This window comes from Hemicordylus capensis, chromosome 3 (genome assembly GCF_027244095.1).
Source record: "Hemicordylus capensis ecotype Gifberg chromosome 3, rHemCap1.1.pri, whole genome shotgun sequence".
NCBI lineage: Eukaryota > Metazoa > Chordata > Lepidosauria > Squamata > Cordylidae > Hemicordylus > Hemicordylus capensis.
In genome coordinates, this window is record NC_069659.1 from 164139108 (window position 1) to 164152263 (window position 13156).

General features: G+C 42.2%; 1 protein-coding gene across 6 annotated transcripts in view; it reads left to right on the plus strand.

The window, feature by feature from the left end:
- The window catches only part of GPC6 (glypican 6), a 1119686-nt gene that overhangs the window by 601729 nt on the left and 504801 nt on the right, over positions 1 to 13156 (plus strand). For all 6 annotated transcript variants that reach the window (XM_053305384.1, XM_053305385.1, XM_053305387.1 and 3 more), the window contains one exon: positions 10926 to 11317. In XM_053305384.1, coding sequence (XP_053161359.1) covers positions 10926 to 11317 — 392 coding nt within the window. The remainder of the gene's footprint in view (positions 1 to 10925; positions 11318 to 13156) is intronic.

Consider the following 13156-nt stretch of genomic DNA (forward strand, 5'->3'; position numbering starts at 1 on the left):
AAGAAACCCACTTCTAGAATCTCTCCATAAATTGTTTTCCTTAGCTGCTTAATTGAGGAGGATCCTTTAAATAGATCCGGTTCAATCTTCCATTTTTAAAATGTGAATAACAAATCTCTCAAGTAGTCTGGGTGTTCTCTTTTTAATACTTTTGTGATATTGCCATTGAAAGATCCTTTCCCTCACCACGCTATGCCCCATGCTGACTTGCACCAACGCAGAGCGAAAAGCGAGACCCAGGTTTTTTGCAGGAGGTTGGACATATCATGGACATTCACGAAAATCCAGTTTCCAAAATTGTAGGACATGAATTCAGTTACAAAATAGGGTTGCAGGGCAGGTAGGGCTAGGCCTCCCCGCTCAACCTCCTTAAATGCTACCGCACGGGCCAAAGGGAAGGACGCTGTGTGCCATACTAGACGGAAGATCTGGCTTTCAACTCTCCGAAGGAGATCGAGCGGGGGAGGATAGACTACCGCCAGGTTATGCATGGGGGTATCAGGTAAGTCCGGATGTAAACCACTTTCTGGTACATGGCAAGGCTCCATTTTTTCCACATGGTGATTTTAAGCATTACTTTTTCTTCCCAATCTGTCCAATTTCTCCCCCCCCCCCGGCTTTTTCCTTAATCCCATATTCAGTCCCCAAAATGTTTACTGTGTCTACCCACTTCAGTTTGGACTCTGGGGCCCCTTCGCTTTTACATTCAGAGATGGGTAGGCACGAGAGTTGCTGGCGTCCGGGGTCCATTTTAACAAATACGCTTTTGTCAGCATTTAATTCTGAGCCTGAGATCTTGCCATATTCCCAGAAGAGGTTTAGTATTACAGGGTTTTCATTTTCACCCGATAACAGTAATGTAACATCATCGGCATGAGCTACAAATTTTACCTTAAACTCAGAATGCAGTTCTGAGTGGACAGGTGGTTCGGCTATCCCATCACTCTCCCTCCTCCTCCCTCCCGGGAAGGTCTCGCAGGGCGGGGGGATAGAGACCGAGAGTCCTTGCAGATGGGGCTCTCTCTGAATCCTGATCAGGATCGGATCCAAGGCCAAAACATAAAGTAATGGGCTCAGTGGGCATCCTTGGCGGACACCCGAATGCAAAGTGATCGGGTCGCCCCGCCATCCATTAATCTGTGGTGTCACCTTTGCATTCGTATAGAGCAGCTGTATCCAAGTAACGAAAAGGGGTGGTATACCTTTAGCTTTCAACAATGTCCACAGATAATTGTGGTTCACTTTGTCAAAGGCCTTAACTTGATCCAATAAGAGGAGGTGACCTTTCCAACTTTCATTCTGTATAGAGTAAAAAAGTTCTCTCAGCAGACACAATGAGTCTGTCATCTTTCTTCCCGAGATAGCGCTTGTCTGCAAGCTGTGGACCAATTTAGGGGCCACTTTTGCCAATCTATTATTTAGGATTTTGGCAAAGATTCTGTAATCAATATTTGTGAGGGTTATCGGTCTCCAGTTTTGTGGTAATGTGGTGTCACCTTTCTTGGGGGGAAAAATTAAGAGGCCGTCCCCAAAGGACCTATTTAAACGCCCATTGTGTAGGACAAAATTAAATAATTTTACTAAAACTGGTAGTAGCTGGTCTGCGTAAATCTTATAGAAAGGCCATGTCAGACCATCAGGCCCCGGGGCCAATGTGTTCTTTCCCGCTGAGATAACTGCTCTGACCTCTTCTATCGTTACAGGATGGGTCAAAGAGCTTTTTCCCCCCTCAGTGAGGGAATAGCCGAGACCATATTCATTCAGACTGCAGAACCTATCTAGATAGGATTGAATGTCCTTTACAGAAATATCCTTCAATGCATACAAGTTTGTATAAAACTGGGCCATGATTTTTAACATATCGTGGGGGTCAGCCATTAGTGGGCTACTTCCATCCAATCGCAGGCCTTGGAATGTCAAACTAGATGCATGCATCTTGTCCTTTGCCCACTCCCCTTTTTCAACTACAGACCCTTTGAAGCGATACCGCTTATTTTCTAAATGCCTGTGCCGCAGCTCATTTTGAAATGTCCTGATTGTCTCTATGTAGCGGCGGCATGATTCCACATCGAAGGCTTCTCCCCTGTTCATCTTATCAACAATCCTCAGATGTTGGGTGATCACTTTCTGATAATTTTTGACCCCTATCTTATATGTCCGGCTGGTCACTGCCCTAGTACGGCAGCCCACCCTCTTTTTAAGTGTCTCCCAGGCTCCCAAAAGATCATCTTCTGCCTCTAGTAGCTGAGGGATCTGTCGCCTCAGTTCTGTTAAAAGGACACCTTTGAGATATTCATCACTTAACATTTTTGGGTGTAGTCGCCACAAGGGCTTACCATGTGGAATTACCTCAGAGAGATTACAAATAAATCCCACAGCCGCATGGTCTGACCATGGGGTAAGTACTAGTTTACACCTGTAGACTTCAAAAGAAGGGGGAGCCCAGAGTCTATCTAGCCGGCTAGCTGATCTTGGGTGGTAATATGTAAATTTGACTCCAGTTTTAAATTTATGTCTATACTGCGATTTAAAGTTCTCTTCGTGACGGATTGGGAAAAAATCTAAATCATTATATACCGCCAAGGCCTTATCATCTAAACCCAGAGTCTCACTCAGAAAATGTTGGAGAGCTTTTTCCTCATTCGTTTCCTCATTCGAGGGACTTGAGGGGGAGACTGGGAGGCCTCCCGAAAAGGCTTTCCTGTCGCTCAGTTGGGCTCTGTAATTAAAATCCCCCAAGATCAGGAGGTGGTGCTTGGTGTCACATACATCTTTTAGTTTAGCCCAAAGAGCCTTCCTAAGGTGTGATTGTACCGGGGCATATATGGCGCAGAGTCTAAAGGCTCGGTCGAGCCTTAGAGTGGTTGCCAAGCTTGGGTCACCCCTGACAGTAAAATCTACATACATTAGTCTGCCCTGATCAATTTCCAATACCCTCTCAATTTTGAGATCAGGTCTGTCTTTAAACAATATCGCTACCCCTGAATTGCCGCTCCCATCATAAGACCAGAAGGATGGACCCACTGTCCATTGCTGTTGTGCCGAAAAGCGGTGGCTCTCATTTTCAAAATGGGTCTCTTGCAGAACATAGATGTGATAGTTCCATTTTGTTAAAAAGTGTAGGATCTCTTGCCTACGATTTGGTGACCTTAATCCACTAACATTCCATGTAAGTATATTATATATTATATATGTAAGTATATTATAGGAATTGGCCCGACAACCCATGATAGGAGGGTGTTATGTGTAAGGCAAAGGCCCATTCAGACAAAGAGTCGCTGTTCACGTAGAAGCGAGGCAATAGAATAGTAGGCATTTGTTCCTTAGATCTCAGATCGTGTCAAGTATTGTTCAAAGGGGCTTATTGGGTTAATTCAACCCTTACCTCCATGTCTTCCATGATAACATGGGATAGGGCTGAGAGAGATTCCTGCCTGCAACCTTGGAGAAGCCGCTGCCAGTCTGTGAAGACAATACTGAGCTAGATAGACCAATGGTCTGACTCACTATATGGCAGTTTCCTATGTTCCTATGTTCCTACCAATGCACCTGAGCACATGTATGCATCAGTAAATACTACACAAACAAACACTTGTGCGTTCATGCATACAGTCACATGAAGATGAATCTTCTTCAGTGTTTTGAAAATGCAAATTGTTTATTGGTGGCATGAGTGGGAGGGGATGATGCCAATAAAATGAAAAACGCCACATATGGTTCGTGGGCCACAAATTATGTGGGCCTGGTATATCACAATGAATTCCAAAAGAGTGGGTCACTGGAAAAAATACTACCAGCCAAGCAAAGTTGGAACCTTAATACTGTTAATACTGTTACTGAGTTTGATCTCCATTTCCATGAGTGTATCTGGTAAGAAAGATTATTTCCATTTTTCCCCATCTACAAGAACAGCTGCACAAAAGAGAATACATGTGGTAGGAGCTTTCAAATAGTATACTTCAAAATGTGCATACTTCAGTGTACTATGTATGGTGTAAATTAGAGGATTCAGTGTACTGTGGTCCTTTCATCTATTGTGTTAATGATATTTTCACTTCAACCTTGTAGAAATAAATGGAATACTTGCAGAGGTGGTGGTGGTTCAAGAGACAGGCCGTAAAACAGGGAGGATTTCCATCAAATAAATGAAATATATTGGGGAAAGAAAAGCTGTTTTTAGATCCACTGCTTGTGCCATGTGCAATCTGTCTTGTCAGCACAAAATGCATAACAGATCAGAAAGCACTGAGCAAATCTCTTCCTAATACATTGCATCCTGGTTTAAAACATGTTCTTGTTTGTGTCTGAAATATTAGATATGAATTTTTAAAAATCTGTAATGACTTATTCTACACTGACCAAAGTCTCCTTGTAAAACCACTCTTTCCTATCAAAGTCCGATGGTGATATTAATATACTAGTCCACACAATATTCTAATAGCTTGGCTAGAGTTGTGTGATATATATTGCAGAGATAACTCCAGAATACAAAGGTTGACATTTTTTCTGTTTTCTGCCTTTCTCTCTTTATAACAAGCTCTGTTTTCTTCTTTTCCACCTCTCCCCTGCCCTTGTTCATCCTGAGCTCTTTCTGTCTCATATTGCTAACTATTATTGCATATTTAATAGAATTAATAAATTTGATTGTCTAATTTGTAATCTTATTGTGTTTGAGGAGTAACATGTGCAGTTTCTACAGGGTAAGAGAACATGTCATAAAGCCAGTATTGTGACTACAATCCCTGATCCGAATATATCTGCAATTGCAATTACCAACTGGACTTACATCTCTGAAAAAACTAAATACTCATAGCAACCAAGAAAGAGATGGATTGAGAGAGATCTTTTCTTATAAGAATGGTTTTACTATTGTTCATCCTTCAGCTGTTAAAATTGGCTGACATCCGGACCTGCACTGTGCTGGTATAACGGTGCCTGACATTCAGACAAATGCTATGGTATCATATGAAGGAGAGAGGAAGGGCAATTTTCAACCTTCAATCTCCACTTTCCTCCAATACAACCCTTAGGGACATATTTTTGAGAGGCACAGTGGGCTTCAGAGGGAAGGAGAGATGGGAGAAAATCCCCCCTCCCCCCTGCACAACAGAGGGTGGTAGTCTGGTTGTCAGCCACAGTTTCCTTACTGTGGCAGTGATTTTGTAATGTTTAGAAAAGCTCATAAAAATTGAGGGAATAAGAGCCTTTTTATTTAGATAGCAATATGTTCAACCTGCTTATAATGTAGAATATTTTTAAACTCATACAGGAGACTTTAAAAGTAGTATATGCATTTTTATGGATTATTGGTGATTGGGAGACATTTTCCTTTTGTAAAAACAGAACTTGGATATGCTGAACAGATGCAAATTCTAAATCCAAAAGGGGATTTGTACATCCCTCCTAGCAATTCACATTAAAATAATGTGGTTGCCCAGTAATATGAACAAAATAGCAGGAGAAGTCAAAGATACAGAGCAGATAATTTAATATGATTGAGTTTTATCACACTTTCTAAGGGGTGGCTCTAAAATAAAGATTCACGTACAACTTGTCAATTATGCACTTTAAAAACTCTCATCTTAAAACCTGGTATATCATAAAATACAATAAATATACAATAATTCAACCTATATACAGAGCTAAACCAGTTTTTGTTAATAAACTGAAACAATTATGCCTCAATCGTAAACACTGTCTGGAAGATAAATTGTATCTGACATGATGAGCATGTGAATTGGCAAGACTTAAATCAGTATTCCTGTCCATGGGCTTCCTGTCTGTTGGTAGTAGAGGAACACCTTTCTTTAATTACTAAAACACCTAAAACATGCATATTAGTGTTGTTACAGTGTATTTCAAATTCTACCTTCACATAATCTGGAATTGACCCATTTGAAAAAGTAGTTTAATTGATCCAATATCTGTATGATGAAAATGCAAACAATGTAACAACACCAAACGAGGAGAAATTAGAAATGTGAGTTATCTAAAGAGAATATATTTGTGATCCAGATTCCTGTGTTTACAGTCTTGAGTCCATAGTTGGTGTTCTTTACATTGTTGTGGTCTTTAAAGAAATGCTTTCAATTGGATTAATATTACTCTCAAATTAATTTGTTGCCTTGAGGTTGAATTAGTGTTTTAGATTGTGAGCCCTTTGGGGACAGGAAACTATCTTATTCATTTATTTTTCTAAGTAAACCATTTTGAGAACTTTGTTGAAAAGCGGTATATTTGTAGTCGTAGTCAATGAAGCTATTCTCACGACCAGGAGAAATCAGGCTAAGGGAGCCTGACCCAATTTCTCCTGGTTGTCTGCTGCTATGGGAGCCGCGCAGCTCCTGGCAGCAAACTACCAAGATTACTCCTCCCTGTAAATGAGGTTAGCAGAGCGAGCACTCCACTAACCCCATTCGGTTGATCGTGTGCTGCTGCAGTGCGGCTCTGTGCCACGGCAACACATGAGACCCCCTGCCAGGAGGCTAAAACAAGCTTCCTGGTTCCGGGGGTCTCTCCAGAATGCACGGGCATCCTGGAACTTCCAGGGGCCAGCTGGCCTCTGATCCCTGCCGGCTCCATGATGGAGCTGGCAAATCATATGGGCGGCCGATCTGGCCACCCAGGGACAGCTCCCTGCACTAACCCTAATAGCGCTTCACACCAATCGTGTGAAGCGCCTCATTTCTTAATATTTAATATTTACGTTCATTGTTATAATATATTGTTTTGAGACATGAGCGTTTCTACTGAAGAACTAATAATTTGTATATGAATCTTGTTTTTAGAGTTATCCCTGAGAAATTAGGATATTCAAAATGCATATCCTGCATTGGTTACCAGTGTGCTGCACTGGTTACCAGTATGTTTCCGGGTCCAACTCAAGGTGCTGGTTTTGACCTTTAAAGCCCTTAACTGTTTGGGCCCAGGATACCTGAGGGACCGCCTGCACCCAAGGGTTGCTGCCCACTTGACGAGATCATCTGAGGGGGCTCTGCTCTGGGTGCCAACAATGAGGGAGGCTCAGCTGTCATGCACGCAGGACAGGGCCTTCTCTGTTGCTGCCCAGACTCTGGAATGGTCTCCCAGTGGTCATTCGCTCCTCGTTCTCCATCACAGTTTTTAGAAAGCTTGTTAAATCTTGGCTTTTTATCCAGGCCTATAGATGATTGTTTTATTGCTGCTTCTGTGTGTTTTTATCAGTGTACAGTTTTTATATTTGTATTTTATATATTTTAAATCAGATTTGTTGTCATATTTTTAGCTTAATACTTTTAACTGTCATTTTTATTATGTTTTTTAATTTTTGTAAACCGCCTTGGGATTGTTTTCAATGAAAGGCAGTATATAAATTTAACAATAAATAAATAAAATAAATAAATTAGGCAATATATTATTTTCTCTGTACCTTTAAGGTCTCTTCCCATTGTATTCCTGTATTTGATCCTTTCTTTCTTTCCTTCGCATTGCCTAGAGCTATGGCAAATGCCAGTCTAGACCAGCCCTTCAGTTGTCTCCAAAGTAGAAGTAAAATTATTAAGTGCTATTATTTTAAAACAAGGTAGAAAAATACAAAAATTCAATCATGACTATCAGAGAATTCCATGGTCCAGTTTCAGTGCTTTTAAATAAATTCAGTAGAACTAGAAAAGAATTAGACATTATATATTCCATGAAGAAAAAATATTGGCAATGCCTAGGAAGTAATTTTAGGAAAAAATTATGGGCCAACATCTTTTTATCAAGGATAAAAATGCATGATCTGACATCAAGGATAAAATAGTTAAGCATATAGAAGAATAGGTCCTGCTGAAGGAGAATCAGTATGGCTTCTGAAAGGTAAATCTTGCCTCACTAACCTTTGGGAGTTCTTTGAGAATGTCAACAGGTGTGTAGATAATGGTGATTCAGTTGACATAGTATAACTGGACTTCCAAAAAGCTTTTGACAAAGTCCCTCATCAAAGACTCTTGAAAAAACTTAGTAGTCATGGGATAAGGGGACAGGTCCATCTATGGATTGGTAACTGGTCGAAGGACAGGAAACAGAGGGTAGGAATAAATGGACCATTTTCACAATGGAAAGAAAGAAGGGGGGTCCTCAGGGATCTTACTGGGACCGGTGCTCTTTAACCTGTTCATAAATGATCTAGAAGTTGGGGTAAGCAGTGAAGTAGCCAAATTTGCAGATGACACTAAAGTATTTAGGGTAGTGAAATACAAATAGATTGCAAGGAGCTCCAAAAGGATCTCTTGAAACTGGGGGAGTGGGTAAGAAAATGACAAATGCAGTTCAATGGTAGCAAGTGTTAATTGATGCACAAAATGCCAACTTAACATATACGCTGACAGTCTTAGCTGTTACTGACTGACCAGGAGAGGGATCTTAGGGTCATGGTGGACAGCTAGTTGAAAGTGTCGACTCAGTGTGTGGCAGCTGTGAAAAAGTCCAATTCTATTATTGGAATCATTAGGAAGGGGTTTGAGAATAAAAGTGCTAATATTATAATGCCCTTATGCAAAACTATGGTGCAGCCACATTTGGAGTACCATGTACAGTTCTGGTCACCATATCTTAAGAAGGGTGTGGAAAAGGTGCAGAAGAAGGCAACCAAGATGATCAGGGGTTGGTATGTTAGCCACTGAGACAACTGAGAACAATGCTTTTTATCCTGTGAAAAAAGTGAGTATTGCAGGAAGAAAACATGTTCAGTGTATTTGTGGATGAGTACTATTCATGTGCAAATAGCAATAGCAATAGCAATAGCACTTACATTTATATACCGCTCTATAGCTGGAGCTCTCTAAGCGGTTTACAATGATTTTAGCATATTGCCCCCAACATTCTGGGTACTCATTTTACCGACCTCGGAAGGATGGAAGGCTAAGGATGGAAGGCTAAGGATGGAAGGCTAAATGTGCTAAACATGTTTGAATTCAAATGGGTTCATATCCAAGCCAAACATGTTTGAATTCAAATGGGTTCATATCCAAGCCAACTCTCAGGATTGTAAGAGAGGCATAGAAAAAGATGGTTGATTAGATTAACTAAGGAGTTCAATATATTTGTGATCCAAACTATGGAGTATATCTGCTGAGATCACCAAGACATGATGAGGAAGTGCTTTCAGGTGGATGCTGGGATAGTTTGATCCTATACTACTGGGGTTCCCAACCTGTGGCGCTGGACTACACCTCCCATCACCCCAGCTACAATTTATTGTGGCTGGGGATGGGATGATGGGAAATTTGTTGTGGCTGGGGATGATGGGAGTTGTAGTTCATCAACATCTGGAGTACTACAAGTTGAGAATCCTTGCTATAATACATTCAGAGCCAGTTGGATGAAAGACCATTAATTTAGCCTTTCAATTTGGGTGAAGCAGTATTGGCCTGCTTCCTGAAGCTCAGAGGTGATTATTGAGTTTCTTTCTCCAATGTAAGGTGGGTCTGCAGTGTTGCTGGCTATATTGCTGGCTATATTGGAGTGATGCTTCAGTCTGAGGAGGTGTGCCCCAAGGAATCAGCTTTTCACAATATGTCATTCCTTCTTCTTTCATCGATGCAGAGCCTGGAGTTTAAACTGATTAATTGGTCACATCCTCCCTTACACATAGGACAAAGGAGAACCTAAATGGTTGTCATCTTCTTCCCTGCATATCCCATCTATGCTAGGGATGCTTGACATGGAAGGGACTTTGGGGAATTCTCTATTCATGTGGCCCAGCTGTAGTGTTGGGCAACTCTCAGCACTGAATAAGGGAATAGGCTGGGTTTGCCCAGTTAAGCATGACAATCTGGATTCACTTTATTCAACTTGTGATTTTTTAGACTTGTAGACTTAGGCATGCCATTGCTTAAATATCTCATTCTCACATAGTACTCAAAAGCTGGAAGCTAGCAATTCAATATCTGCAGGTTATCTGCAGACTAGGAATGTTACTGCTTAAACAACCCTTGAAGTATAAACAGAATAAGCAGTCTTGTTAAAAACATATTTAACATTTAGAGCTATGGATTTTTTTTTTTATTCTGTGCCCTCGTGAGCAATCGAATGCTCTGTATTTTTAATGTGATGTCAAAGGAGCCATTTCTCCGGGCAGATCTAAGGCTGCAACCCTGACCATTGGGTCCAATGGGAGTTGCTTCTGAATAAATGTGCAGAACCGGACCACTAGTTATTCTTAAGCCATGCAAAGGCAACAACATTATCAGAGCCATTAAAAAAAATGTAAAGGCAATATATTCAATGATCCTACACTGTAACAGTTGTGGCTGTTGTCAGAGGCAGCGTGTTGCCTGTTCCCACTTGAGAGGACTGCATCCCTGGGCAAGCCTTGCATTAGTGCCACCCCACTCCTGCCTCACTGGCGTGTCCTCCCCATACCTTATTCCCCTCCAGCATAGTTGTCTTCCATTTTGGGAGGAGGCAAAGTGGACAAGCTTGGAGGCGGAGGTGAGAGAGGGTGTAAGCGAGAGATCTGGGGCAGAGGTGGAGCAGTGCAGGGATGGCAGTTAGAGACACCAGCCAACAATGCTGGATGTCTGCGGCCTGCAACAGCAAGTTGCAACCGCCAGAGAATAGAGCGCAGTGTGCCCCCAAAGAGGAAACAGGACAGTGATCCTGGATTGCCAGCCTAGGAGGCAGGACAGTTAAGTTAAGTTAAGTGGCTGGGTGGTGGGACAGGCTAGTGATGTAAGGATAGAGCCAAGAAAAGGGGGAAAGTACACGGGAGGGGTGGTGGCAGCACCTAGGTGGGGAGATGCCCATTCAGGGGATCTGCTTTCACCCCCATGGCACACTTACTGTACTGTCTAAGGCCATCACCTCACTTGGCCTCAAGGGGGAGCTGCCCCTAATTGTTGTAGTTATACATTCCTTACACACCTTCTTCATCATCATCATCTTCTTCTTCTTCTTCCTAGAATTTTTCCGAGAACTCCTGGAGAATGCAGAAAGATCCTTAAATGATATGTTTGTACGGACATATGGCATGCTGTACATGCAGAATTCGGACGTGTTCCAGGATCTCTTCATAGAACTGAAGCGATATTATACGGGAGGCAATGTCAACTTGGAAGAAATGCTGAATGACTTTTGGGCTCGGCTACTAGAGCGAATATTTCAGCTGACAAACCTCCAGTATCACTTCTCGGAGGACTATCTGGAGTGTGTAAGCAAATACACAGACCAGCTCAAGCCTTTCGGAGACGTACCCAGGAAACTGAAGGTTCAAGTGACAAGAGCTTTCATCGCTGCCAGAACCTTTGTTCAGGGACTGACCGTAGGCAGAGAAGTTGCTAACAGGGTATCTAAGGTAATCAAAATGATTTCTTTTGGTTGCTAGCTCTTCCTTTTAAATTGCTTCACTGGAGACTTGAGCTCCTTTTCCACACTGTCATTTTTTGTGTGCAACTTTCCATCTATGTCACGTATTATAGCTAAAAGCGAAGTTTGTCGGTGTGTGAGAAACAGTAGCAGGCTTCCTCCCTTGGACCTTGTCAGAATGATAGCACTACTGCTGAGATTTCCATTTAGAACAGAATGTTTCTCAATTTAGCGAGCACAAAGGCCTTCAGAGAAAGTCCAGTGATGCCAGCTTGCCAGCCCACACAGGCCCTCTTATGGGTCTCGGTCTCTCAGAGCTGATTAAAAGGAGCAGGAAAAGCCACATGGTGTACAGGTTTACCAAAACTGTATCACTTGGTCCACAGCTTTTCAAACCACAACATGTTCCATCCTGCATGTGGAAAGCTAGCCTGTCAGAGAAGTTACTCTAAAACCCTTAACATGCTAGAAAGGTTTTGATATGAAGGAGTATTCAGACATAACCTTATCCTGCCCTCAGTCTAAACTAGTACAGTCTAAGAGCCAAACTAGACAGGACATGGGAAATCTGTGATTAATTTTTCCTGTTCATGTTTGTTTTTACTAATTAGTGTCCCCGTGAAGCTATTTTGAAGATCAGGAGAGTGGTGCTTTAGGAGTGGGTGTTTAATACTTTCCTCCCTTGCCATTTCTCTCCCCTAATTACCCACTTTCTGCCACCCCACCTGAAGCTGCTATTAGCCAGAGAGAAAGAAAAAGACAGGTACAGTTGCCAACATGATGTATAGTAATGATCTATAGGCTCCGTAATGCTGCATGCCAGGGTTGCTGTGGACTCGGAAGGTAGCCCTGATGCCATTAAGAATGAGTGGCTGGGCTAGCAGCACTTCCACAGTTTTCCCATTTGTGACTAGGGGGAAACTGCAGAAGGACTGCTGGTGCAACCATCCATTCTTAACAGTGTTGGGCTTGCTTTCCAAGTCTGCAGCAGCTCCAGGATGCAGCGTTATGGAGCCATGGCACTATGCATCATGTGGGCAAATATCTATTCCTTTTCCACCTGCACAACTAATAGCAGCTTCAGGAGGGTGTCTAGATCATGGAAAGGGCAAAGGAGGAATGGGTTAAGAGCCTTCTCCCAGAGCACCACCATGGGGAAACTGCTGTGTGGGTACTCATAGTAAAAAAGATAAAGAAAAGTGAGATCACAGATCGACCACAGAACACCTAATTTTGCCTAAGAAGTGCTGACAGGTATTTTTTCGGCACATTTGAATTTGCTTCCATACACAGATAGAATTGCATTGCTGCATCTTCTTTCCCTGCTTTTAAAAATGTTTGACTTTAGAATGTATCAAAGCACTGGCTTTTGCAGCATGTTGAATCTTTTCCCGCTCTACTGAAATACTTTGCTCCCTCTTGAAATAGTACCCCTGTCTTGAACACCGAAGGTTCAGAGGATCAGCAGCTGGGATCTGTTGCCTGATAGGTCTACCACAAAGAGCTGCTGGTGGTGGTTGTTTAAAAAATATTGATACAGGTGGACCTCATTTTCCATGGAGGTTCTGTTCCCTCAGATTACTGTGAGTAATGAATCTGTGGATAATGAGGATCGTGGGGATTAGGTTCCTAGACTCTCAAGAAATGTGGTAAAAACATTTTAAAAGGGGAAAATGGGTCAAATAAAGTGCCCATTGAGTGCCCACGGTGTTTCCTGGCACTCAGCAATGCCCCCCCCCCCAAGTCCCAAAAAGTCAAGATTTCTTCCATGTTATTATTTTTTTAAAGAAATGAGCCACAAAATGACTCCTGTGGGCAAAATGCCAGC